The 26,544-nt window shown below is 41.1% G+C and overlaps 1 protein-coding gene and 1 long non-coding RNA gene across 4 annotated transcripts in view; one reads left to right on the forward strand and one right to left on the reverse strand.

Moving 5' to 3' along the window:
• tango2 (transport and golgi organization 2 homolog (Drosophila)) overlaps window positions 1-26,544 on the reverse strand; it is a 214,006-nt gene that overhangs the window by 83,571 nt on the left and 103,891 nt on the right. For all 3 annotated transcript variants that reach the window (XM_087999878.1, XM_087999876.1, XM_087999877.1), the window contains 2 exons: window positions 23,863-23,976; window positions 14,286-14,374 (listed from right to left, as the gene is read on the reverse strand). In XM_087999878.1, the coding sequence (XP_087856004.1) occupies window positions 14,286-14,374; window positions 23,863-23,912 (139 nt within the window). In that variant the 5' untranslated portion in view covers window positions 23,913-23,976. The remainder of the gene's footprint in view (window positions 1-14,285; window positions 14,375-23,862; window positions 23,977-26,544) is intronic.
• The window catches only part of LOC148145353 (uncharacterized), a 28,097-nt gene continuing 18,774 nt past the window's right edge, over window positions 17,222-26,544 (forward strand). The window contains exon 1 of the long non-coding RNA XR_015761233.1: window positions 17,222-17,260. This is a non-coding gene — a long non-coding RNA (uncharacterized LOC148145353). The remainder of the gene's footprint in view (window positions 17,261-26,544) is intronic.

Raw genomic sequence — 26,544 nt, forward strand, 5'->3', positions numbered from 1 at the left:
TGATTTGGCAATTGATTTTCCTGCTCTTCACTTGGAATTGGATCTGAAAATGTGTTGCTGGAAAAGCGCAGCAGGTCAGGCAGCATCCAAGGAGCAGGAGAATCGACGTTTCGGGCATGAGCCCTTCTTCAGGAAGAAGGGCTCATGCCCGAAACGTCGATTCTCCTGCTCCTTGGATGCTGCCTGACCTGCTGCGCTTTTCCAGCAACACATTTTCAGCTCTGATCTCCAGCATCTGCAGTCCTCACTTGGAATTGGATGTCTACCTGCCAGTTACCTACAAAAGAGATCTGAAGCTCAGCAAGATTATTCATTATAAGTGAGAACATGCACCATTGCTTACAAAGTTATCCATGATACAACATTGAAAATGTCACTGTGTTGTGATCATGAAACCCAGACCTGGAAGTGTTATTTGACAATCATAATTAGCCTGAGAAACTTCCTTGCAGAACTATTTGAAAATTTTAAGTGAACTTGTCAAGCAGTTGGTTCAACAGGAATTTTTAATCCAACACAAAACCTTCCATAAATTGGCTCTATGTGAATTAAGAGTTGAAAGGTGTGGTGCTGGAAAAAACACAGCAGATCAGGCAGCACCCAAGGGGCAGGAGAGTCGACGTTTCGGGCATAACTCTCCTGCTCCTCGGATGCTGCCTGACCTGCAATGCTTTTCTAGCGCCACACTTTTCGACTCTGATCTCCAGCATCTGTAATCCTAACTTTCTCCCTGTGCATTATGTTTAGGGACATGTGTTAGGTTTCCAGTGGAGCTAGATCCGCAATGCAAACAACCCATCATAGAATCGTACAGTATAGAAGAGGAACTTTGGCCCATTGAGTCTGTACTGCCCAAAACAAAAACTATGACTTACACCAGTCCTACCTTCCTGTACGTGGCCCACTGCCTTGAATGTTAGGATTCTTCAAGTGTTCATCCAAGTAATTTTTAAAGGTTGCGAGGTTTCCACCTCAATTACCCTCCCTGCTTGCATTCCAGACCCTCAGTGAAAAAGATTTTCCTCAAATCTTCCAAACCTGCTGCCTTTCACTTTAAAATTATGCCCCCTTGCTATTGATCCTTTCACTAAGGGATACAGCTGCTTTGTACTCACCTGTCTATGCCACTTCTAATCTTATACACCTCTATCAGGTTTCCCCCTCAACCTTCTCTGCTACAAAGAAAACACAAGCTAATTTAGCCTCCCTTCATAGTTGCAATGTCCCATCCCAGGCAACATCTAGATGAATCTCCTTTGCACTCTCCACATCCTTCTTATAATATGATGACCTCAACTGCAGACAGTACTTCAACTGTAGCTTAACCAAAGTCTGTATAGCTCCAACATAACCTCCCTCCTCTTCAAATCTATGACTTAACTGATATTGGCAAACTTCCTTTAATTACCCTATTAATTTGTCCTGTCAACTGTGGACAAGCAACCCTAGATCCCTCTGTTCTTCTGTGCTTCCAGTGTCTTGCCATTCATTAAGCAAGTCCAAAGTGCTTCACCTCACATATAGCTGGGTTAAATTCCATTTGCCACTGATCTGCCCATCTGACCAATCCATTTATATCTTCCTGTAATCTAACACTTTCCTTCTCACTGTTAAGTACCTGGCCAATCAATCTGCAATCCCATAATCCCCTCCATGTTCTCATCTACATCATTTATGTATATCACAAACAATAGCTGAAACAACTCCGGAGGCCAGTATCCTTCAACAAGTCATCTTTTATTTAGAAGTGCTTTGTACAAGACACTGATCCGGCTCCCTTGGAGCCAGCTCTCAGAATTAACAGGCACTCCTGTTTATAACTGTCAACCTGGGCTCCCTGATTGGACTAGGTTAGCAGCCCCAAATCGGGAACTCATATCCTATGATGTTCACTCAGCTGACCTAGTTACAACCACGACAGTAATAAGCACAGATCCTGTAGTGTACCACTGTACACCAAGGCTCCAGTCATGCAAATAGCATTCTCCCACAACCTCCTGTCTCCTATCACTAATGGTAATTTTGGATCCAACATAAAAAGTTACCCTGGATCCCATGAGCTTTAACCTTCTTTATCAATTTCTCAAGTGGGACCTTGTCAAAGGTCTCGCTGAAATCCATACAAACTATGTCAACCGTAAAGGGGAAACCAGTGAATATGGTATACATGAACTTCCAGAAAGATCTGATGAGGTTCCACAGAAGAGATTAACATGTAAAATGAAAACTCATGGCTTTGGGGGTAATGTATGGACATGGATAGAGAACTGGCTGGCAGAAAGGAAACAGCAGGAATAAATGGGTCATTTTCTGAATAACAGTCAGTGACCAGTGGGGTACTACAAGGATCAGTGCGTGGACACTAGCTATTCACAATATATATTCATGATTTAGAAGGGGGAACTAAATGTACCATCTACAACTTTATAGATGACACAAAGCTGGATGGGAGGGTACAGAATGCTTCACTGTAATTTGGACAAATTGAGTGAGACAGCATATGCATGGCAGATGATTTACAATAATGTGGGGGGAGGGGAAATAAGGAAACTGTTGAAATCCACATTGATCCCACCTGGTTGCAGGGTCCCAAGGTGGAATATGAGGCATTCTTCCAGGCAGTGGGTGGTAAGGGTTTGGTGATGGAGGAGGCTGAGGATCTGCATGTCCTTGATGGAGTGAGAGGAGGAATTGAAGTGTTCAGCCATGGGGCGTTGGGGTAGTTCGTGCCTGCAACGACTCAGGATCAATGTGCATTTCAACAGTTTCCTTATTTCCCCTCCCCCCACATTATCCCAGGCTCAAACCTCCAACTGGGCACCGCCTTCCTGACCTGTCCAGCACCTTTCCCATCTATTTACTCCACCCTCCTCTCCGACCTATCACCTTCCTCCCCACCTTTGTCTACCTATTGCATTTTCAGCTACCTTCCCCCTTGCCCCAACCCCCTCCCATTTATCTCTCAGCTCCCCTGGCCCACAAGCCTCATTCCTGATGAAGGGCTTATGTCCGATACTTCGATTCTCCTGCTCCTTGGATGTTGCCTGACCTGCTGTGCTTTGCCAGTGCCACCCCTTTAGACTCTGATCTCCAGCAACTGCAGTCCTCACTTTTTCCCTCTCTGAAAATGCTGACTGACTTGTTTTTTCAATTTTTATACTATGTGAGCTGGGAGTGCTAAATGCAAACAGTGGGTGTGGATTTAAATTTACTTTGCAACAGCATTCCTGAACATTATAAATAACAAATAAAATCTTGAAACTTTTCTTCATATAGTGTTCAGAAGTTGTACATGCTAGTCAGTGAATCAAATTTGTGACCAATTGTTGCCTTGCAAAATCGTTCAGAATTGATTTTTACTGTTGAATCCCTTTGTTGCACAAGAACAAACTGAAACTGTCAGATCCTGGAACAGTCTGCATTCATCACACTTAGAAATGACCTTAAACGGGAAGAAGTTTGATCAATACGTATCTCGAAAACTGCATACACCTCATAATAATACACAATTATTTCCAAACCTTTTCCTTTTTATTTGTCAGCTATGACTGTGAAAGATTCAAATATAATTCTAGCTTGTTGTAAAATATGGACTGAAATCTTGAATTTTACAAGATTTTAAATAAACAGAATATTGCTGCTGATAAATGCTTAAACTTGCTTCTGATTTCAGACATTTTTACAGCAAATAACAGGTATGTGGAGTGGGACAATACAAATATGGGGTTTGTTTCACCATGACAAAACAGAATTGACAGGTGAATGTAACTATGCTCCAGAAAAAGAAACTTCAACCAGAGAAGGAAAAAGCTATTACATTAGAGCCAAACTGTTGAGAAATCTAACTTCATTATACTGAAAGGCAATTGTAACAACTGCCTGTGGGTCTGATTTTAAACAAATGGTCTCCACGTGTTAACCTCAGTCAGAATCCACATTTGTTATGGAATTTTCTATTCTTGATGATGAGGAGGAATGGTCTCATTGTGGTCTCAAGGCAAAGCATCAAAGCTAAGGTTGGTATCCACTGTTCGACAGTGATAGATAGCAACAGGTGGGACAGTTTATTTTATGTTCTAATGAATATGTCAAAGATTCCTTTCTTTTGAGCCAAATTTCTAAAGTCTGGCACTAGAACAAATAGGGAGAAAGGGAGGAGTGCAGATGCTGGAGATCAGAGTTGAAGAGAGTGTGGTGCTGGGAAAGCACAGTCAGTCAGGCAGCATCCGTGGAGCAGGAGAATCAGCGTTTCGAGCATAAGCTCCTCATCAGGAATGAGGGGGTGGCCCAAAGAGGCGGAGAGATAAATGGGAGCGGATGGTGACTAGGGGGAAGGTAGCTGAGGATGCGATAGGATGGGGGTGAGGGTGATAGGTCAGACAAGAGGGTGGAGTGAATAGGTGGGAAAGAAGACACACACACACACACAAAACAACACCACCGCCCGGTGGCCGAACACTAACTCCCCCTCCCACTCCACCAAGGACATCCACCGCCAAACCCTTACCACCCACCGCCTGGAAGAAGAACATCTCATCTTTTGCCTCAGGACCCTTCAACCACACGGGATCAACGTGGTTTTCACCAGTTTCCTCATTTCCCCATCCCCCACCTTATCCTAGATCCAACCTTCCAACTTGGCACTGCTCTAATGACCTGTCCCATCTTCCTTCCCACCTCTCTGTTCCAACCATCACTCTCACCCCCAACTTCATCTACATATCGCATCCTCAGCTACTATTCCCAGCCCTACCCCTCCCATTTATCTCTCAGCCCCTTGGGCCACCCCTCATTTCTGATGAAGAACTTATGCTTGAAACATTGATTCTCCCAGTCCTCAGATGCTGCCTGACTGGCTGTGCTTTTCCAGCACCACATACTTTGACACTAGAACAGATAGTCCATCTCAAACTGTCAGCGTGTAAAGTTGCTGGCTGAGCTGGTGGATTTGTTCTCAGATGTTTGGTCACCATGCTCGGTAACATCAGCAGCGAGTCTCCGATGAAGTATTGATGTTCTTTCCCGCATGCTATGTATCTGTCTCGCTTTGTTGTAGCGGGTGATAGCACTTCCAGTGAGGTTGGTAAATGGAGTCCAAATCGATATATTTGTTGATGGAGTTCTGGTTTCAATGCCAGGCCTCGAAGAATTCCCATGCGTGTCTTTGTTTAGCCTGTCCCAGGATGGATGTATTGTTCCAGTTGAATTGGTATCCCTCTTTGTGGTGGCTAGTTTCTAGGTTTGTGAGCTACCATGATGCCTAGGGGCTGGTGTAGTCTGGTTGTCATCTCTGAGATGTCTTTGATGAATGACAGAATGGCTAGAGTCCGTGGGCGCGTTGTGTCTTCTTGTTTAGGTCTGTTGTGCAGGAAACGGTGGACTGCGCTTATCGGGTACCCATTGTTCCTGAATACATTGTACAGGTGTTTTTCCTCAGCTTCTCTTAGTTCCTTGGTGCTGCTGTGTGTTGTGACTCATTTAAATAATGTCCTGATGCAGCTCTTTTTGTGGGTGTTGGGATGATTGCTTCTGTGGTTGAGTATCTGATCAGAGTGTGTGACTTTCCTGTAGAGAATGGTCTGCCGCTCTCCATTGGCTTTTTGTTCTGCTGTGACATCCAGGAAGGAGATTCTGTTGTTGTTCTCTTCCTCTTTGGTGAACTTTATACCGGTAAGGATTTTGTTTGTGTTTGTGGGTTTCTTCTAATTTATTGCATTTCGTGATGACAAAGGTGTCATCCGCATAGTGGAGCCAAAGCTTGGTTTGGGTCGTGGAAGAAACAGAGATGACGACCAGACTACTCCAACCCCTAGGCATCATGGGAGCCCAAAAACCTACCATCACATTGAAACAGGTCCTGATAAATTTAAAGGACACCGTACCAACAACCAGCAGAACGAACATTACATATAAAATACCCTGCAAGGACTGCAACAAACATTGCATTGGACAAACAGGCAGGAAACTAGCCACCAGGATACATGTGCACCAACTCGCCACCAAAAGACATGACCAACTATCACTGTTATCTGTATACAGAGACGAAGAGGGACACCAGTTCAACTGGGACAATACATCCATCCTGGGACAGACTAAACAAAGACATGCAAGGGAATTCCTCAAGGCCTCGCATTCAAACCGGAACTCCAATAACAAACACATCGATTTGGACTTTGTTTTCCAACCTCTCAGAAACAGGACCAAAAGTGATATCACCTACCACAACAGACCGAGACAGATAAATAGCAAGTGGGACAAAACACCAGTGCTTCACCGGCGGCACACTGATGATGTTACCTAGCATGGTGATGAAACGTCTGAGAACAAATCTACCAGCTCAGCAAACAAATTTACAACCTGATCCACAAACTGAGCTACAAATCTTCTCCAAAATCTCAAACATATCAAACTGTCTCAAATGATAACAGCAAAATGACTAGTAATGTTTGGGTTCGCCGGAATTTCACTTCACTTGGACAGAAGCTGCATATCTGCTATGAACTCTGGTGGTAGATGTGACTTAAACTGAATCAATTCACCAGCTTCAAAATGGTTGTTCTCAGGGGACCTGGTCTTCCTTCAAGACCACTCTCATTCCCTCCTTCGTACAGATCATCGTTCTAAGTTGAGACTAAATTATTGCAGTAAGGGAACTATGAATGTGAACATGATCATTGACTCACACTGCCTTACACTCATGGAATAGCATGACCCTAGGACATTGCAATTTGACTTTCTTGTGATCTGGAGTGGAGAGTTAAGTCTTTCAAAAATTCTGACAAGGTAGACCTAGCAATGAGACTAGATTTGATTTTTTAAGCCACTTTATATCAGAGTAAAGTAAATATATAGAACAGTTGTTGAAATCAAAGAGACTGAATTTACAAGTCTACAATGCAAAATAATGCAGATGTCTTGTTCCCCAATACAAGCCATCTGCTTTGTTTTGCACTGTGGACTAGTAAATTCAGGCTCTTTGATTTCAACAAGATGGCTTCTAATGATCCTTCATCATTTCTACCTTCTTCACATCAACATATGTGATCCCCTGTGCTTTCAAAAAACATCCTGCCCTGCGCCTGCAGTGCTTTAATCCTGACTATTCAGAGCTGAAGAGGAAAGGTCCTTCAAATCCTTGCCAAGTACCTGAAAGTATCACAATGGGTATGTGGTGTCAAGCCTGTCAAGAAGGCAAGTTCAATCAGTATCCAATTGGGACATGGCAGTAAAGTGGCTCATTAGAATCTTAATAGCCATTGTCTACAGCTCTTTTTATTAAACCTTTGAGAAAATTCTGCAATTTAAAACACATTTAAAAGTAACTCTTCTCAAATCCCCACTCTAAAATTATCAAAGAACAAACGTGTGTTTTTAAATTGGGTTCAAAAACGAAAACATACTTTGAGTAACATTTTTTGACCCAGACATTATATACGAACTGTTAATAAAAATATCTTGTGCATTTAACATTAATTTCACTCTAAAAAGCAAATTATATCAATGAGAAAAATAAAGAGATCACATACACGACTCAGTACTTTTCTAAGCAATTCACAGAATGTGAGCATTAATGGCAAAGATAGTATTTATTGCCCATCCCTAATTGCCCCTAGCTGAATGGCTCACTAAGTTGTTTCAGAGGCCAAGTAAGAATCAACCACATTACTATTAGCCTTAATCAAATAAACCAGAGCTGGTAAGGACTACAGATTTCCTTTGCTAAAGGACTTTAGTAAACCTGATGGATTTTTATGACAATCCAGGAGGTTTATGGCCACCTTAAGGATAGTAGATTTTTATTCCAGATAAATTGATTAATTAAATTTCCCAGTTGCCATGGTAAAATGATAACTCATGTTTCTAGGTCATTAGTCCAGGCAGCACAATTACAAGTCTGGGCCTCTGGATTATTAGTCTAAGTATTAGAATTATTGGTCCAGTAATATGACCACCAAGTTCCTGTTCCCTTCTTGCAAATAACACCATTAATAATTATCCCAATTATTTATTTTCAGTGACATGAAAATTACTTTGCCACTTCAGAATTTAATATTTACTTTTTTCAGTCCTTTTTTAGCAGGGCTTGCTCATGTCATATTTCACGTCACTGACCAGATGTTGGATGAGTGACCTACTTGTAGACTTATCCTAATAGAATGGAAGATATGAAATGCTGAAGGTTGCAATGGGTTGATCTGATCTTTAGTTTTCCCTCCCTCTGGGAAAATACCTAATTTTCTTTCCTCGTCTGATTCCAGAGAGCCAAGTGCAACAATCTATTAATTTATAAATTATTCAACAGCAAAACCACAGGATACTAGAGTAAGCTGGAGTATTCAGTTTGACATCCAGACTGATTTTAGAGATTGGCTGTTGAAGAAATTGCCTTCTTTTTATTCCCATTGGTATGTGCTTTCATCCAGGGGTAATTAGATAGAGTCAGTGGTAATGAGACAGAGTGATTCCTAATGTATCCTGGAGCTTAAGAAAGTCAGAAAACCCATAAAACATGATGTCTGTTTTGTCATGACAACAGATCATCACCTCAGATTACTTACAGATATATTGAACTTTTAATTACAACTTGTGATTTTTGAAGTAGAGCACAGAGTGAAAAGATGACTGTAAATGTAAATTCAGTGACTCTTGCTCAATGGTGTGCAAATTCATGAACAGTCTGAGGGCTGTTATGTTTGGCCTTGCAAAGTGTCTATGCTACCTTAACTGGTCTTTCCAGAATAATTTATCACAAAAGTTTGAGCAACATAGGAAGCTAGCTGGTTAATCCTGTTATTTTGCAAGAGCAACATCATTAAAAGTCATGTCAAAAAGATGGATGTTGTGAAACTTGAAAGGGTTCAGAAAAGATTTACAAGAATGTTGGCAGGGTTGGAGGGTTTGTGTTATAGGGAGAGGCTGAATAGGCTGGGGCTGTTTTCCCTGGGACAATGGAAGCTGAGGGGTTTATAGAGGTTTATAAAATCATGAAGGACATGGATAGGGTAAACAGACATGTTATTTTCCCTGGGGTAGTCCAGAACTAGAGGGCATAGTTTTAAGTGAGAGGAGAAACATTTAAAAGGGACCTAAGGGGCAACCTTTGCACGCAGAGGTGGTGCGAGTAAGGAATGAGCTGCCAGAGAAAGTGGTAGAGGTTGGTGCAATTATAACATTTCAAAGGCATCTGGATGGGTATTTGAATAAGAAGGATTAAGAGGGATATGGGCAAAATGCTAGCAAATGGGACTATTAGATTAGTATATCTGGTTGGCATGGATGAGTTGGACCGAAGCTTGTTTCCATGCTGCACATCTCTTTGACTATGTACTACCCAGTACAGAATTTAGTAGTGTGGTATTTGAAGTTCAGCACATATATGTTTTCAGATAATGTAGGCCCCATGTTCCACAGACTGGCAGATCATTATCAAACAACATATTCCTTTTCAAAAGCAGAAACTGCTAGCAAAACACAGGTCTGACAGCACCTGCAGAGAGAAAGCAGCATTAATATTTTGGGTCGAGTGACCCTTCTTCAGAAGTTCCAATACTGCCAGACCAACTGTTTTCTATTTGTTTTTCTTTCTAATTTCCAGCATCTGCAATTCTTTGTTTTTGTTTTAAAGCATATTCCTTTTGCTATTTCAAACATGAAAGGTACTACCTATATCCAACCAGCCAATGCATGCAAAACCCGCACAGAGAGTCCAACATTAGATGTGATTCTGCAATTGGACAGTATTTGCAGGATAAATTTAAACAATGCCTGGGAGTTAACTGTCAATCATTATTAATTGTTTTTTTTGATTACTTAGTGTGGAAACAGGCCCTTTGGCCCAACAAGTCCACACTGACCCGCCGAAACGCAACCAACCCAGACCCATTCCCCTACACCTCACCCTTCACCTAACACTATGGGCAATTTAGCATGGCCAATTCACCTAACCTGCACATTTTTGGATTGTGGGAGGAAACCGGAGCACCCAGAGGAAACCCATGCAGACACCGGGAGAATATGCAAACTCCACACAGTCAGTTGCCTGAGGCGGGAATTGAACCCGGGTCTCTGGTGCTGCGAGGCAGCAGTGCTAACCACTGTGCCACCAGGCATCATCTCTACCTCTGAGTCCACTTGCTAATATAATTGTTAATTTTCCCCTTAAATTGTTATTAGACAATAGACAATAGGTGCAGGAGTAGGCCATTCTGCCCTTTGAGCCTGTACCACCATTCAATATGATCATGGCTGATCATCCTTAAACTGTATCCTGTTGCTGCCTTATCTCCATAACCCTTGATTCCACTATCCTTGAGCGCTCTATCCAATTCTTTCTCAAATGAATCCAGAGACTGGGCTCCACTGCCCTCTGGGGCAGAGCATTCCACACAGCCACCACTCTCTGGGTGAAGAAGTTTCTCCTCATCTCTGTCCTAAATGGTGTACCCCGTATTTTTAAGCTGTGTCCTCTGGTTCGGCACCCAGCCATCAGCGGAAACATGTTTCCTGCCTCCAGAGTGTCCAAGCATTTAATAATCTTATATGTCTCAATCAGATCCCCTCTCAGTCTTCTAAACTCAAGGGTATACAAGCCCAGTCGCTCCAATCTTTCAACATAAGATAGTCCCACCATTCTAGGAATTGACCTCGTGAACCTACGCTGCACTCCCTCAACAGCCAGAATGTTTTTCCTCAAATTTGCAGACCAGAACTGCACACAATACTCCAGTTGTGGTCTCACCAGGGCCCTGTACAGCTGCAGAAGAACCTCTTTCCTTCTATACTCAATCCCTCTTGTTATGAAGACCAGCATGCTATTAGCCTTCTTCACTACCTGCTGTACTTGCATGCTTACCTTCATTGACTGGTGTACAAGAACACCCTGATCTCTTTGTACTGCCCCTTTACCTAAATTGATTCCATTGAGGTAGTAATCTGCCTTCCTGTTCTTGCCACCAAAGTGGATAACCATACATTTGTCCACATTAAACTGCATCTGCCATGCATCTGACCACTCACCTAACCTGTCCAGGTCACCCTGTAATCTCCTAACATCCTCTTCACATTTCACCTTGCCACCCAGCTTAGTATCATCAGCAGGTTTGCTAATATTATTACTAATACAATCTTCTATATCATTAATATATATTGTAAAAAGCTGCGGTCCCAGCACTGATCACTGCAGTACCCCACTGGTCACTACCTGCCATTCCAAAATGGAGCCGTTTTATCACTACTCTTTGTTTCCTGTCAGCCAAACAACTTTCAATCCAAGTTAGTACTTTGCCTCCAATACCATGCGCCCTAACTTTTCTCACTAAGCTCCTATGTGGGACTTTATCAAAAGCTTTCTAAAAGTCCAGATACATTACATCTACTGGATCTCCCTTGTTCATCTTCAGAGTTACATCCTCAAAATATTCCAGAAGATTAGTCATGCATGATTTCCCCTTCATAAATCCATGCTGACTCTGACCTATCCTGTTACTACTATCCAGATGTGTCGTAATTTCATCCTTTATAATAGACTCCAGCATCTTTCCCACCACTGAGGTCAGACTAACTGGTCTATAATTTCTTGCATTCTCTCTCCCACCTTTCTTAAAAAGTGGTACAACATTAGTCACCCTCCAAACCGCAGGAACTGATCCCGAATCTATCGAACTCTGGAAAATAATCACCAACGCATCCACGATTTCTCGAGCCACCTCCTTCAGTACCCTGGGATGTAGACCATCAGGCCCCAGGGACTTATCAACCTTCAGACCGAACAGTCTCTCCAACACCAATACCTGGCAAATATAAATTCCCTTAAGTTCAGGTCCCTCAGCCACTGTTACCTCAGGGAGATTGCTTGTGTCTTCTTGTGAATTGTGCTCAGGAGTGCCAGATAAAAGTTTTGACTCTTATTACACAAAGTCATGATTTGGAGATGCTGGTATTAGACTGGGGTGTACACAGTTAAAAATCACACAACACCAGGTTATAGTCCAACAGGTTTAATTAGAAGCACACTAGCTTTCGGAGTGCCGCTCCTTCATCAGGTGATTGTGGAGGACAAATTGTAAGGCACAGAATTTATAGCAAAAATTTACAGTGTGATGTAACTGAAATTATACATTGAAAAATACCTCAATTGTCTGTTGAGTCTTTCATCTGTTCTAATACCATGATAGTTTCACTTCTTTCAAGTGTAAATCACAAAACCTTTTTTTATTAGTTGCATTCTCAAGTTAACTGTAAAAATTGGTGTTAGCTAGATATATTGTAGTATAACTCTATGATTCTATGTACTATTATACCGTAAAGTGACATTTATTTTCCTATTATTTCCCAAGTCGTTATCACCCCTGGAGGAGTTGGTTAGATAGGAGTCCAACAAGAATGATCCAACTACTGTCATGTTTTTTTTACCTGAGATTCTTATACATTTGATGCAACCACAATAAGCCAATCTACGATCAACCAAAGTTTTATTGAGAAAGTATAAACTTTGGAGGATCACTTAAAAGCTTATACTTTGCAATGTCTGTGAAGTGTGTTAAGAGAAGCTCTCTAAACAAAGGACCAGTCCTTCCCTTATACAAAATCTTTACATTATAGTCAGTAACACCGACAAGATGACCCACAGCCCCCCACAGTCACATGCCACTCAAGACACAATGTAGTGGTCACACCATTTCCAGAAACTATGTTATGTATATCATCCCTAGATGGCCAGATCTGTTTTAAATTGTTTGTTTTTTTAAACTGCAGGGAGTAGTTAGAATTTTAATTACAATGTTCTTACTGATTCTGAATAGGAGATGATAATGTAAATTTTACTCTGAATAACTAGGAAATGGCCATGCAAATGGTTCTGAATGGCAAGAGATGGGAATGTAAATTCCTTACATTTTACCTGCAAGACAGAGACATGCCACCCTATGACGGAGGCATACCACCTGACCCTTAGGACATCCAATTTTTTGCAGGCCAGCAGAACAAATTAACCCCATAACATCTCACTACTGAAAGAAAGAACATGGTACTCGTTTGGATCAATCTCATGTCCATTTAGCATAAAGTGAACTTGTCATAGAATAAAAGTGGAGAATGGACACACCGCAAGAGGCATATCAATGTGGCTTACTGTAAGAGATATATAGCAGGTCCTACTCTCCTGCTCTGTTCCTGTAATCCTGAAAACATTCCTACTTTCCTTCTATACCACTGTATGTTCTCAAATATATATTCACATAGTTCAATGGTATGAATCAAACTGTGCCTCTGGGAAACCTGACAGAAATTCACTCTCACCCATCACAAGTAAATTTTGTCAACTTTGAACCTTCTGATGCCATCTATTGGAACTAAATTTTGCTGTGTTGGAGAGAAAGTCACAACCATTTTGGTGAGATCATGATAGGGAGAAGAGAGAGAGAAATCATCTAAAAACATAATTTGGCATTATTTTTCAAAATACCTTTCAATGGATGATCAACCAGTATGTTTCCGAGTTCTGAAAAATAGGCCAACACATTTTAATACTGACAACTTTGCGTGGACTTGCATCTTGGCTATTGAGAAGACAAGTAACTTGTTCTCAATGCTTTGGGAGGTTTTAACATTTTAAAACTATTTTAAGACTACAAGTTGTTGTTTGGGGCCTTATGTTACCCATAAGACTTTGTAAGTATTCCCCAGGCAGACATCTCCATTTGGACCTTCTGCCTTCAGAAAGGCACCACAGCCTCCGGAGTTGTTCAAGTCAGAAACCAAAAATAGTAGGAAACACCGAAATCTGAAAGGCAACAAAAAAGGGACTAAGCCCATCTTATGTAAGTTAGTAAGGGACTTGTTCATCAATTGTAACAATCTACCTCTGCAATGAGGTTTACAACAGACCCAGGTGAAGTGAAGGGAAACTCAGTAATTGGCTATGTAAGTTGAAAGCAATTTGTTCCTTCCAAGCATGCTACACTTTGTCTCCATCATGTCCCAAGTTACTTATCAAAATTTCAATTTGGTGGGATTGCACAAGTTATTCCCGATGAGGCACATATGTGGCATAAAATTTGCTGTCAGTTATTTGGTGCATACAATAAAACTGACTTTTAAAAAAAAACTAATGTTGATAGACTTCCATTGGTTTTCCACGTGCCCACAAGTCATAGTATTTCCTTCAAAAGGAAAATGTTTCATACGATAATACACACAGAGTAAGACAAACAACAGTTAAGGTCAATCATGCCTGTACCATTCAAGCTATTTTGGAGAATTGCAATTTAGCTTGATCATGTCCTTACCACTTAGAATATTACAGTCGTTTCCCCAGAAATCTGCTGGCTTTGTTGGTCTTGAATAGGACTCATCCCGGTTTGCTGCGAGGATGAACCTACAAAAAAAAGTACAGAAATATACATGCATTTTGTTGCCAATGTAATCAAACTGTAATTGTGAAAATCAGCTTCATTCTCTCAAATACTTTAACTGGTGACACGGTGGCTCAGTGGTTAGCACTGCTGCCTCACAGCACCAGGGTCACAGGTTCGATTCCACCCTCAGGCGACTGTCTATGTGGAGTTTGCACATTCTGCGTGGGTTTTCTCTGGGTGCTCTGGTTTCCTCCCACAGTCCAAAGATGTGCAGGTCAGGTGAATTGGTCATTCTAAATTGCCCATAGTGCTAATGTACCATACACATTATAGTGCTAGGTGCATTAGTCAGAGGGAAATACGTCTTGGTGGGTTACACTTCGGAAGGTTGGTGTGGACTGGTTGGGCCGAAGGGCCTGTTTCCACACTGTAGGTAATCTAATATTAATAAAAAGAGAAAATAAACTGCATGCTCTTTTTATGTTACAAATGTAGGTACAACATTGTAATTACTCTCCATCACAGTCTTTGAGGCAACGTATTGTTTGAAATTACTCCCTTTCTCAAGAATTCCAAAGAATCTAAGATTCAGATTCTGAGGTACTTTACGTTGTGCAACAACTGTTTTAGTGAGAGTAAATGAAACAGCCAATCTTCTCATGCCAAAATCGGGATGGTGGGGAGTGCTGGTGTTGGACTGAGGTGGACAAAGTTAAAAATCACACAACCCCAGGTCATAGTCCAACAAATTTATTTGCAAGTATAGGTAGACAATCCTTTATCCAAAATCTGAAAAGCTCCAAAGTCCGAAGGTTTAATTTGTGAAGTATTTTTCTCATTAACAAGGTTGTTTGGCATGCAGTTAACCCAAGTCAACATCCACTCGATGCGTGTCACTCAGATGCGATGTGGTGGGGTGTGGCCCAGCACCGACAGGCCTCGATTCTGTTTCAAGGCCCGGCTTTACTTGGTGAGTGTGTTCCTCCAGTAAAGTTTTTAAAAATTTCACCAAACTGTCACTTATTCTGAAATTCGAAAAATTCTGAATTCCGAAAACCAGCTGGTCCCGAGCATTTTGGATAAAGGATTGTGCACTGTACTAGCTTTCAGAGCACTGCTCCTTCATCAAATAGCTGTGGAGCAGGATCATAAGACACAGAATTTATAGCAAAAGATTATACTGTCATGCAACTGAAACGATATATTGAACAAACCTAGATAGGGATGTTGGAATAGTAGTCCAGATGCCTGGACTAATGCTTCAGAGATGAGAATTCAAATCCACCATAACAGGGGGACATTTAATTTCAATTTATTAATAAATCTGGAATAAAATGCTAGTTTCATTAATAATGATCAGAAAACTCTTAGATTACAACGTACCAGGGTAGGAAATCTGTCAACCCTGTCTGATACTCCCCATGGCTCAGATCCACAGCAATGTGGATGATTTTTAACTGCCCTTTGAAGTGGTTGAGCAAGCCATTTGGTTGTATCAAATTGCCACAGATGTGGGTGTACCTACTGTATACCATATGGGTTATAGTGACTGAAGAAGACAGCTCACTGCCTTTTTTCAAGGGCAATTATGAATCGGTAATAAATGCTAAGATATCCAAGAATTTTTTTAAAATCTGAGTGGACTGTCTGATACTCGAAGGGGCTGCATATGGAAAACATCTAGGATAAATTGTTGTCCTACTAGTTCACAGTGAAAGAAAACTCCAAACTGCCAACACTTTACCAGATGCACAGCTGGGATTCAAGGAAGAAGTCTAGTATGGTTTCTTGGTAGTCACTGAATGGATGAGAACAGAAACCAGTTTTAGAAAGCTTTGGGTAATGATCCCATGTTTGGGAACAGATGATGTTGGACCACACATGAGAGGTTTGGAAAGGTAATGACAGGAAGACTGCGGAGAGATTGAGAAGGACAAGGAAAATAATGTACCACAGTAGCTCAAATACACAGATGCTCTGAAGCATACATGAATAACACATTACAAATTGAAATAAAACAAAGAACAGCAGATGTAGTAATCTGAAACAAAAAAGAAATTACTGGAAAAACTCATATCTGGTAGCATCTGTGGACAGAAAACAGAGTTAACATTTCAAGTTCAAAACAAGTTCTTCAGAAACAGGTTCTCTTCTGCTTTCTCAGTTTCTCCAGCAATTTCTATTTTTATTAAATGCTAATTCTGTAACCTTGCATAAATTTGAGGTTTTCTAATGGTTAAAAAGCATGATGCATTGCATATAACTCAAAATCTAAGCCTACAGATGAGTCGAAATGAGTGTGATGACAGGAAAAAAAATTCAAATCCAACATCAATCAATTATTATGTGGTGCGAGTTGTACACTGCAGACTCAGAAGCTGCTTTTTGCAGCCTTAGACTGCTACTTCATTAAATTCATCACAGCTAATGGTAATCCAAAATGATTTTGACCCAAAGAATAAAAGGCAAAGCTCCTTACTAAATTCACTGAAGGTCATACAGCTTAATAATGCATGGAAATTGAGAACTTTCCAAATACCATTTTAGTTTCGCAGTTATTTACTTCACATAAGTGGAAGTGAAGGTTATTTGTGTGTGTTTCATTTGTACCATATAAACAAGATAAAAACAGGAAAATACACAAAGTAAAGAGACAAGAGGTGACAGGGTTAAAATTGAATCCTGGAACTGGGTTGGGGTTATAAGATAGCTAGATGTGATTGCATTTTCTGCTAATCTAAGATCTTCCATATAATGAGCTTTAGATTTGAATTAATTATGTCCGAAGTACACTGTACAAAAGAGTTCTTAAGCTCAGCAGAACTGGCAGTTGTGACAGTCTCATCCAGACAGTGCACAAAAGGATACAGGAGGCCAAGGAGGAAATTGAAAGTCAAGTTGATCAGGTAGAGGAATCAGTCATTTGATGTGGTATTCCAGGTGCTTTAACTGAGATCAGCCTGACCTAGATGAGCTTAATACTGCAAGTACATTGTGCAGAAAATCATTAAATATTGAGCTTAACTATCTTGTTAATTACAAATAAATGTATTTTTTCCAAAAGCAATGTAAACGGAAAACATTTAGAGAAGTGAAAATTCAACAATGGCATATTCAGTAATTGTGAAAAATATAGCCTTTGCATTTTAATAACAATCTTACTTCTCCACATTTAGCTCCTAACGTTGTTGTTTATTGCCACTTGAATTCAACAACTTCAGATGATTATCCCTTCTCCACCCCTCTGTTTACATTCTACTCTGTAATTATTTTTTTAATGTATATTTCTTTCACTTCTGTACCTCTTATTTCTTGAGTGTCTCTCTTTCTCTCGCTCCCTACTCTCTCATCACCTCTTTCCTCTCCTCTTCCCTCTTTGCTACCCTTCTCCCTGTTTTCCATTTTGCCTCTGTTTCACCCATCCCCCACATATTTTGTCACATAGGACTGGCTTCAGCCTTGGTCATTCACAGTTCCTAATCTCCCTATAATCTCTCTATGCACTGTCATTATCACCTCTTTATTGCTACCTTTGGTTCTGGAGCCATGACTCACCTTCTCTCAGCCTGGTATGAATACCTCCCTATTTCTCCTATTTTTTTTAGCTTTGACAAAGGGTCAGTTAGACTCGAAACGTCAGCTCTTTTCCCTCCTTACAGATGCTGCCAGACTTGCTGAGATTTTCCAGCATTTTCTCTTTTTTGGTTACGAAAAATTACAGACTGATTAGCCTAATCTTGGTCGTGGGTAAAATCCTGGAATCCACCGTGAGGGATGAGATTTTTGAATACTTGGAAATGTATGGTAAAATAGGGCACAGTCAGCATAGTTTTATCAAGGGGAGGTCATGCCTGACAAATCTTCCAGACGTCTTTGAGGAAGTAACGAGCAGGTTAGACCAAGGAGAGCCAATGAATGTTATCTACCTGAACTTCAAGAAGGCCTTTGACAAGGTGCCGCACAGGAGGTTATGGAGTAAGATAAGAGCCCACGGTGTTCGAGGCAAGGTGCTAACATAGATAAAAGCATGGCTATCAGGCAGAAAGCAGAGTGGGGATAAAAGGGTCCTTCTCAGGCTGGCAGATGGTGACAAGTGGTGTTCCGCAAGGCTCAGTGTTGGGACTACAACTTTTCACTTTATACATTAACGATCTAGATGAAGGAACGGAGGGTATTCTGGCTAGGTTTGCAGGCAATACAAAAATAGGTAAGAGGGAGGGATAGCATTGAGGAGATGGGAGGCTGCAGGCGGATTTGGACAGGTTAGGAGAGTGGGCAAAGAAGTGGCAGATGGAGTACAATGTGGGAAAGTGTGAGGTCAAGTATTTGGTAGGAAGAATAGAAGTATAGACGGTTTTCTAAATGGGGAGAAAATTCAGAAGTCTGAAGTGCAAAGAGACTTGGGAGTTCTAGTCTAGGATTCTCTCAAGGTAAACTGACAGGTTGAATCAGTAGTTAGGAAGGCAAATACAATGATGGCATTTATTTTGAGAGGACTTGAATACAGAAGCAGGAATGTACTTCTGAGGCTTTATTAGTCTCTGATCAGACCACATTTGGAGTATTGTGCACAGTTTTGGGCCCCATATCTCAGGAAGGATGTTCAGAGGAGGTTCATGAAAATGGTCCCAAGATTGAAAAGCTTGACATATGAGGAACATTTGTGGTCTCTGGGTCTATACCCGATGGAGTTTAGAATGACAAGGGGTGATCTAATTGAAACATACAGAATACGGAGTAGCCTGGACAGAGTAGATGTTGGGGAGATGTTTCCACTGGTAGGAGAGACGAGGACTCGAGGGCACAGACTTAGAATAAAGAGAAGACCTTTTACATCAGAGATAAGGAGAACTTCTTCAGCCAGAGGGTGGTGAATCAATGAAATTCATTGTCACAAAAGGCTGTGGAGGCCAGGTCATTGAGTTTGTTTTAGACTGAGATAGATAGGTTCTTGAGTATCAAGGGTTATGGGGAAAAAGTGGGAGAATGGGGTTGAGAAACTTATCAGCCATGACTGAATGATGGAGCAGACTCGATGGGGTGAATAATCTAACTTCTGTTCCTATGTCTTACAATCTTATGGTAAATTGGCAAGTGTTATTTTTGGTGACTTTCATGGAAGGGTTTCACTCCATGAGACCTACTGAGTTTTCTCATGCTATTGTCCCAAACTCACTTCATTAACCATGCACCATGCCTCCATGGCACCCCGCTGATCCCCTTCTCCCATAGTATAGGCAGATGTTCTTGTCACGGGTAGGAAATGCCAGGTTTCCTGGTGCCAGTACCATACTTGAATCCCAGCCGTGCACCTGGTCAAGTGTTTGTAGTGTGGAATTGTCTTTCACCACGCTTGTAGTAGGATAACAATCACAATGTTTCTCGGGGTACAGATATGGTGTAGGTGCCAGGGCTAATGTTTCATTGCACAGATCATTGCACATCCCTACAAAAAGGAATCCAGCAGGAAATGATCCAAAGCAGACATGTCATTGGGTGAACTGGACAGTCTTGATGATGTAGCAAATGTGTGGTCAGAAGCTCATTTTAGAGTCAAATATGACATCAACATTACAACTGATACAGTTCAGCCTCTGAAAATTCTCAGGGAGTGGGATGTAATAATTGGCTCTGGAATGGAATGTGTGATAGGAACCAAAAAAAGAGTCAATCTTCTGAATGTTTTGTTGGTTGTTCTGAATTGTTGGGGGACCATTAACCAAAACATAATTAAGATAAAAATATTGGCAAATAAATGGATTTTTCAAAATTTATAAACTGTATCATAACTGATCTTGTCACTGAATCACTTGAAATATTATTCAACAGCAAAGTTGAATGGAGACATTAGTCTTCCCACAACTTTAAACTGGTTAGTCTCTATGTTCCACAAGAACTTAGTTTTCACCCAGATTGGTAAAAATATATAAAAACTCCCATGCATGAAGTCATCAGTGATACAATCTCAAATGACAATCTATTGATCATATCTGTGGAAAATCTTGTAAACAGAAATGTCTAAATCTTTTACCTTTTATCAATTGTACAGCTTGTCCTCCGGGAAGAAATAGCCTAGTGGCATTATCGCTAAACTGTTAAAGCAAAGACTCAGGAAATCTTCTGGGGAACTGGTTCGAATTCCACTATGACAGATGGTGGAATTTGAATTTAATAAAATATCTGGAATGAAGAGTCTAATAATGCCCATAAACCCATTGTCAATTATTGGGAAAAATCCATCTGGTTCACTAATGCCCCTGAGGGCAGGAAATTACCATCCTTATCTGATTTGGCCTACGTGTGACTCCAGACCCACAGCAATGTGGTTGACTCTGAACTTAGGGATTGACAATAAATGCTGGCACAGCCAGAGACACCCATATCCTGTGAATGAATAATAAAAGAAATTCCCAGATCACGTAGCTTTGGACTTGGTCTCAGTTAAAAATTAAGTTTATATGAATTTACATTTATCTCAAGAGCGGGAGTAAGGTACTTAACCCTCAAGATTGCCTTGCCATTCAATAAATCATGACTGATCTGCCCAGGCCTCAATGTCTCTTTTGTACCCCTCAGCATAGTCGTCAACTGCCTGATATTTCAAAAATCTACTTATCTCTTCTCTAACTACTTTCAGTGTTCTCGCCTACGCAACTCCCTGGGGTAGAGAATTCCAAAGTTTCACTACCTCTGGGAGAAGAAATTCATTCGTATCTCAGTTTTAAATAAGTATCCCCTTTTTCTGTAACTATGTGGCCTAGCTCAAGATCGTCTCATGAGCGGAAACATCTTTTCAACATCTACCCTGTCAAGCCTCCCCAGAATCTTGTATGCTTCAATAAGATCATCCTTCATACTTCCAAACTCTAATGAATAAAGGCCGAACCTGTTTATTCATTCTTGAGTATTCATTTGCTTCTTCTCAGGAATCAGCCTAGTGAATCCCTTTTGAACAGCCTCCACTGGCAGGAAATCCTTTTTAAAATATGGGGACTGAAACTATACTCTGTTCTTGAGCTGTGGTCTCACCAACACTCTGTATAGCTGTAACGAGGCTTTACATTTTTTAAAAATCTAACTCCTTAGCAATAAATTCCATTTTCTTTAATTACTTGCTGCATCTGCAAGAGTAACTTATTGTGTTTCAAACACAAGAACACCCAGATCCCTCTGCGCTGCATCTATTTTGGAGTCTCTCACCATTTAAATAAATTTCTGCCTTTTGATTCCTATTTTTGTTATTATCAGCAAACTTGGATATGTTACACACTGCTGCCTCCTCCAGGTAATTCATATAGGTAGCAAACAAATGAGACCTTGGGACTGATCTTTATGACACTCAACTAGTTATGTCTTTCCAACCTGAAATACTATGAAACATGTTCTTAAAACTGCCACTGCTTCTCCACTGACTTTTCCCTTTGACTGTTTTCCCAGCTACTTTACAAATTCTGTCTTCATACCTCTGTAAGTGCCCTTATTGAAGATGAAGGACACTTGTTTGAAAGCCAAGTTTGCATACCCTCAAATTGAATTTGAATTTTACTGTGTTGTGATTGTTACTTCCGAGTGGATCTCTAACCAGGTGGTTGCTTATTAATCCACCTCATCACACATTACTCGATCTAAAATTGTCTGTTCTCTGGGAAGGTTGTGCAACATACTGTTCGAAGAAGCAAACCCTGATGTATTTGTGGGCGGCACGGTGACACAGTGGTTAGCACTGCTGCCTCACAGTGCCTGAGACCCGGGTTCAATCCTGCCTCAGGCGACTGATTGTGTGGAGTTTGCACATTCTCCCCGTGTCTGCATGGGTTTCCTCTGGGTGCTCCGGTTTCCTCCCACAGTCCAAAGATGTGCAGGTCAGGGGAATTGGCCATGCTAAATTGTCCGTAGTGTTAGGTAAGGGGTAAATTTAGGGGCATGGGTTGGTTGCGGTTCGGTGGGTTGGTGTGGACTCGTTGGGCCGAAGGGCCTGTTTCCACACTGTAATGTAATGTAATCTAATCTAATCTACTCTTGTCCAGCCAGCCACCATGCAAATTAAAATCATCTATGCTAATTGTCGTGCTCTTCTTATATCCCTCCATTATTTCTAGTATATGATTTATACTTTGTGCTATAGTAAGACAACTCATCGAGACCTATAGTCAACTCCCACATGTCTTATCTTTGCCAGGCCTTACTTCCAGCCAAACTGATTCCATATCATGATCTAACGCATTTACATAATGCTCACCACTACGCTGATACATTCCCTTCTTAACAAAGCTATCCCATCACTTTTTCCTTTTTGCCTATTCTTCCAGAACTTCGAATACTCTTCATTGTGGATTTCCCACTTCTGGTCACTAAAACCATGTCCCTGTAAGAGCAATAAACTCACATTGACTTATTCTATTTTTGCCATTGACCTACGTATCTTTTACAAATGCGGCAGGCATTCAGCTTTAAACTTTATTTACCATTATGACTCCCTCTCTCTGGTTTTAATTTCTATTTCACTCTTCAGTGCATAACTTTTATCCCTTGCTGTCACACTTTGAGTATTGTTTGCCTCTTCACTAATATGCACCTATGCTCTCTCATTTCTTTCTGATCTTTTAAAATTTGCCTTCAAATGAACAGACACACGCGAGCGTGCGCGCGCACACTGTCCAGTGTGGTTTTTTCTTTCCCCAGTACTGGTGCCAATGCTCCATGAATCAGCAACCAAAACAAACAGTGCTCCATAAATTAGAACTCATTTCTCACATACCAATCTGCATGTGGCTCAGGTTGTAATCCAATAATTACGTTTGTGTTTCTGCTTTTCATTCAACTCTGAGCTGTTTGCAATTTATCAGTAGAACCTCCTTCCTAGTGCTACCTATATCATGTGGACCATGACAACTGGATCCTTCCACTCTCAGTCCAAGTTCCACTCCAGCCAAGAGATATCCTGAATCAGACAGGCAACACAATTTTCAGAACTCTACTGCAGAGAACAGTACTGCTGCAGAGAACAGTATCTATTCCTCTAACAATGCAATCCCCAATGAATGCTACATTTCTCCCCCATTTGAATAACATTCTGGACCGCAGTGCTGTGATGGTCAGTTTATGCATTCTCCCTGCAAGCTGTGCCATCATTCACACCAAAACCAAGAACCTCATACTTATGAATAAGGGCACTGGCTGAGGCTCCTCCAAAGTTAAATTCTGGATCCCCAAACTCACCTCACTCACAGTCACACCCTCCTGTTCCTGACCACAGACCAACTCCAAGGGTTGCAAACATCAATTTCAACAATTTTTCCATGGATGAGGATACAGCAATAAAACTTAAATCATTAATTCTGAACAAACCAATCAAGAAAAAGAATGCAAACTTGACTAAATGTTTGACCTTAAGACACTGAATTACCGGAATTTGAGACGCATGTGAATGAAAGTCTGCAGTTTGGACTCTACAACTGCAAGGCTTGTGGGTTTATAACATTGAGGGTTTGCAGTTAGAATAGAGTACCTGTAAGCAGAAGCTGAATGGGGTTTAAACTGGAAGAAGATGATACACATGGAGACCTCAGGTTAACTTCACTTCTTCAGATCCAAGAGAAAGCTGGGATCATTGGCATGAGGCCTATGGATAAAAGATCCAAATTAATAGTATTCAATCTTCATGATCTAGATAGATACAATTATCAATCACAGCATTAACTTCTAGATTTCTGTTGCCAGCCAAGCCTATGTGCACTATTAAGGCAACAATTTAAATTTGTACTTACTTTTTTGATTTTATTATAGTGCAGTTTATGTCAAAATACAAGGCACAAAATAAAACACATTAAACTGTGGCTAAATTTTAGAATAATGGCAATGATTTGATTTTTGCTTCCATATATTAAAGATAAATGTGTCAGAAATGAAGTGTCAAGTCATCAATTCATTTTATATTCATTTATACTGACTATGTCTGCAAGGTACAGGAATCTCCATTCTAGCTTAGATGAAACGCAGTGTTCCAAGGAAGCATAGCTGAACATCTTGCTGCTCAGACCTTATTCATGTTCAATTTGGAAAAGTGGAGACAGACAAGTAAATGTATGGTGTAACTGAAAACCTGCGAATGGTTGTTGATTCTATCATGAAACAGAAGTCTCATGGCTTGGTTTCAGTATCTCTTGAAAAGGATGTTGCGTGTTTGATTAGATTACTTTAGATTACATTAGATTTTAGATTACTTTACAGTGTGGAAACAGGCCCTTCGGCCCAACAAGTCCACACCGACCCGCCGAAGCGCAAACCACCCATACCCCTACATTTACCCCTTACCTAACACTACGGACAATTTAGCATGGCCAATTCACCTGACCTGCACATCTTTGTGACTGTAGGAGGAAACCGGAGCACCCGGAGGAAACCCACGCAGACACGGGGAGAACGTGCAAACTCCACACAGTCAGTTGCCTGAGGCGGGAATTGAACCCGGATCTCTGGCGCTATGAGGCAGCAGTGCTAACCACTGTGCCACTGTTTGGTATGCAAAAAAAAACAGAATGTGAGTTATGTACAGACTTCCCAGCAGTGGTAGGACCAAGGGCGCAAGATGTACCAGAAATAGATAGGGCATGTCAGAAAGGCAAGGTCACGGTGATCATGGGGGACTTCAATATGCAAATGGATTGGGTGAATAATATTGCTGGTAGATCCAAAGAAAGGGAATTCATGGAATACTTACAGGATGGCTTTTTGGAACAGCTTGTGATGAAGCCCACAAGGGAGCAGGCTATTCTGGACCTAGTGTTATGTAATGAGCCAGACTTTATAAAAGATCTTAAAGTAAGGGAACACTTAGGAGGCAGCGATCATAATAAGGTAGAGTTCAGTCTGCAATTTGAAAGAGAGAAGGCAAAATTGAATGCAATGGTGTTAGAGTTAAAGAAAGGTAATTACAGGAGTATGAGAGAGGAACTGACGAAAATTACTGGAAGCAGAGCCTAGTGGGGAAGACAGTAGAGCAACAATGGCAGAAGTTTCTGGATGTAATTGAGGACACAGTACAGAGGTTCACAAAAGAAAAGATTATCCGAGGGGGAATTAGATAGCAATGGCTGACAAAGGAAGTCAGGAAATATATCAAAGAAAAAGAGAGAGCCTATAAAGTGGCCAAGAGCACTGGGAAATCAGAAGATTGGGAAGGCTACAAAAACAAACAGAGGATAACAAAGAGAGAAATAAGGAAGGAGAGAATCAAATATGATGGTAAGCTAGCCAGTAATATTAGAAATAATAGTAAAAGTTTTTTTCAATACATAAGAAACAAATGAGAGGCAAAGGTAGAAATTGGACTGCGTCAAATTGATGCAGGAAGGCTAGTGATGGGAGATAAAGAAATAGCTGAATAACTTACTCTTACTGAGGTGCCGGAAGACTAGAGGTTGGCTAACGTAGTGCCACTGTTTAAGAAGGGTGGTAAGGACAAGCCAGAGAACTACAGACCAGTGAGCCTGATGTTGGTGTTGGGCACGTTGTTGGAGGGAATCCTGAGGGACGGAATGTACATGTATTTGGAAAGGCAAGGACTGATTAGGGATAGTCAACATGGCTTTGCGCATGGGAAGTCATGTCTCACAAACTTGGTTGAGTTTTTTGAAGAAGTAACAAAGAGGATTGATGAGGGCAGAATGGTGGACGTGATCTACATGGACTTCAGTAAGGCGTTCGACAAGGTCCCCATGGAAGACTGATTAGCAAGGTTAGAGCTCATGGAATATAGGGAGAACTAGCCATTTGGATACAGAACTGGCTGAAAGGTAGAAGACAGAGGGTGGTGGTGGAGGGTTGATTTTCAGACTGGAGACCTGTGACCAGTGGAATGCCACAAGGATCGGTGCTGGGTTCACTACCTTTCATCATTTATATAAATGATTTGAATACGAGCATAAGAGATATGGTTAGTAAGTTTGCAGATGACACCTAAATTGAAGGTGCAGTGGACAGTGAAGAAGGTTACCTCGGATTACAACGGGATCTTGATCAGATAGGCCAATGGGCTGAGAAGTGGCAGATGGAGTTTAATTCAGATAAATGCGAGGTGCTGCATTTTGGGAAAGCAAATCTTAGCAGGACTTATACACTTAATGGTAAGGTCCCGGGGAGTGTTGCTGAACATAGACCTTGGAGTGCAGGTTGATAGGTCCTTGAAAGT

The sequence above is a fragment of the Chiloscyllium plagiosum genome, unplaced genomic scaffold, assembly GCF_037043375.1.
Source record: "Chiloscyllium plagiosum isolate Xiang-an unplaced genomic scaffold, Cpla_swu_hap1 HiC_scaffold_24, whole genome shotgun sequence".
Lineage (NCBI taxonomy): Eukaryota > Metazoa > Chordata > Chondrichthyes > Orectolobiformes > Hemiscylliidae > Chiloscyllium > Chiloscyllium plagiosum.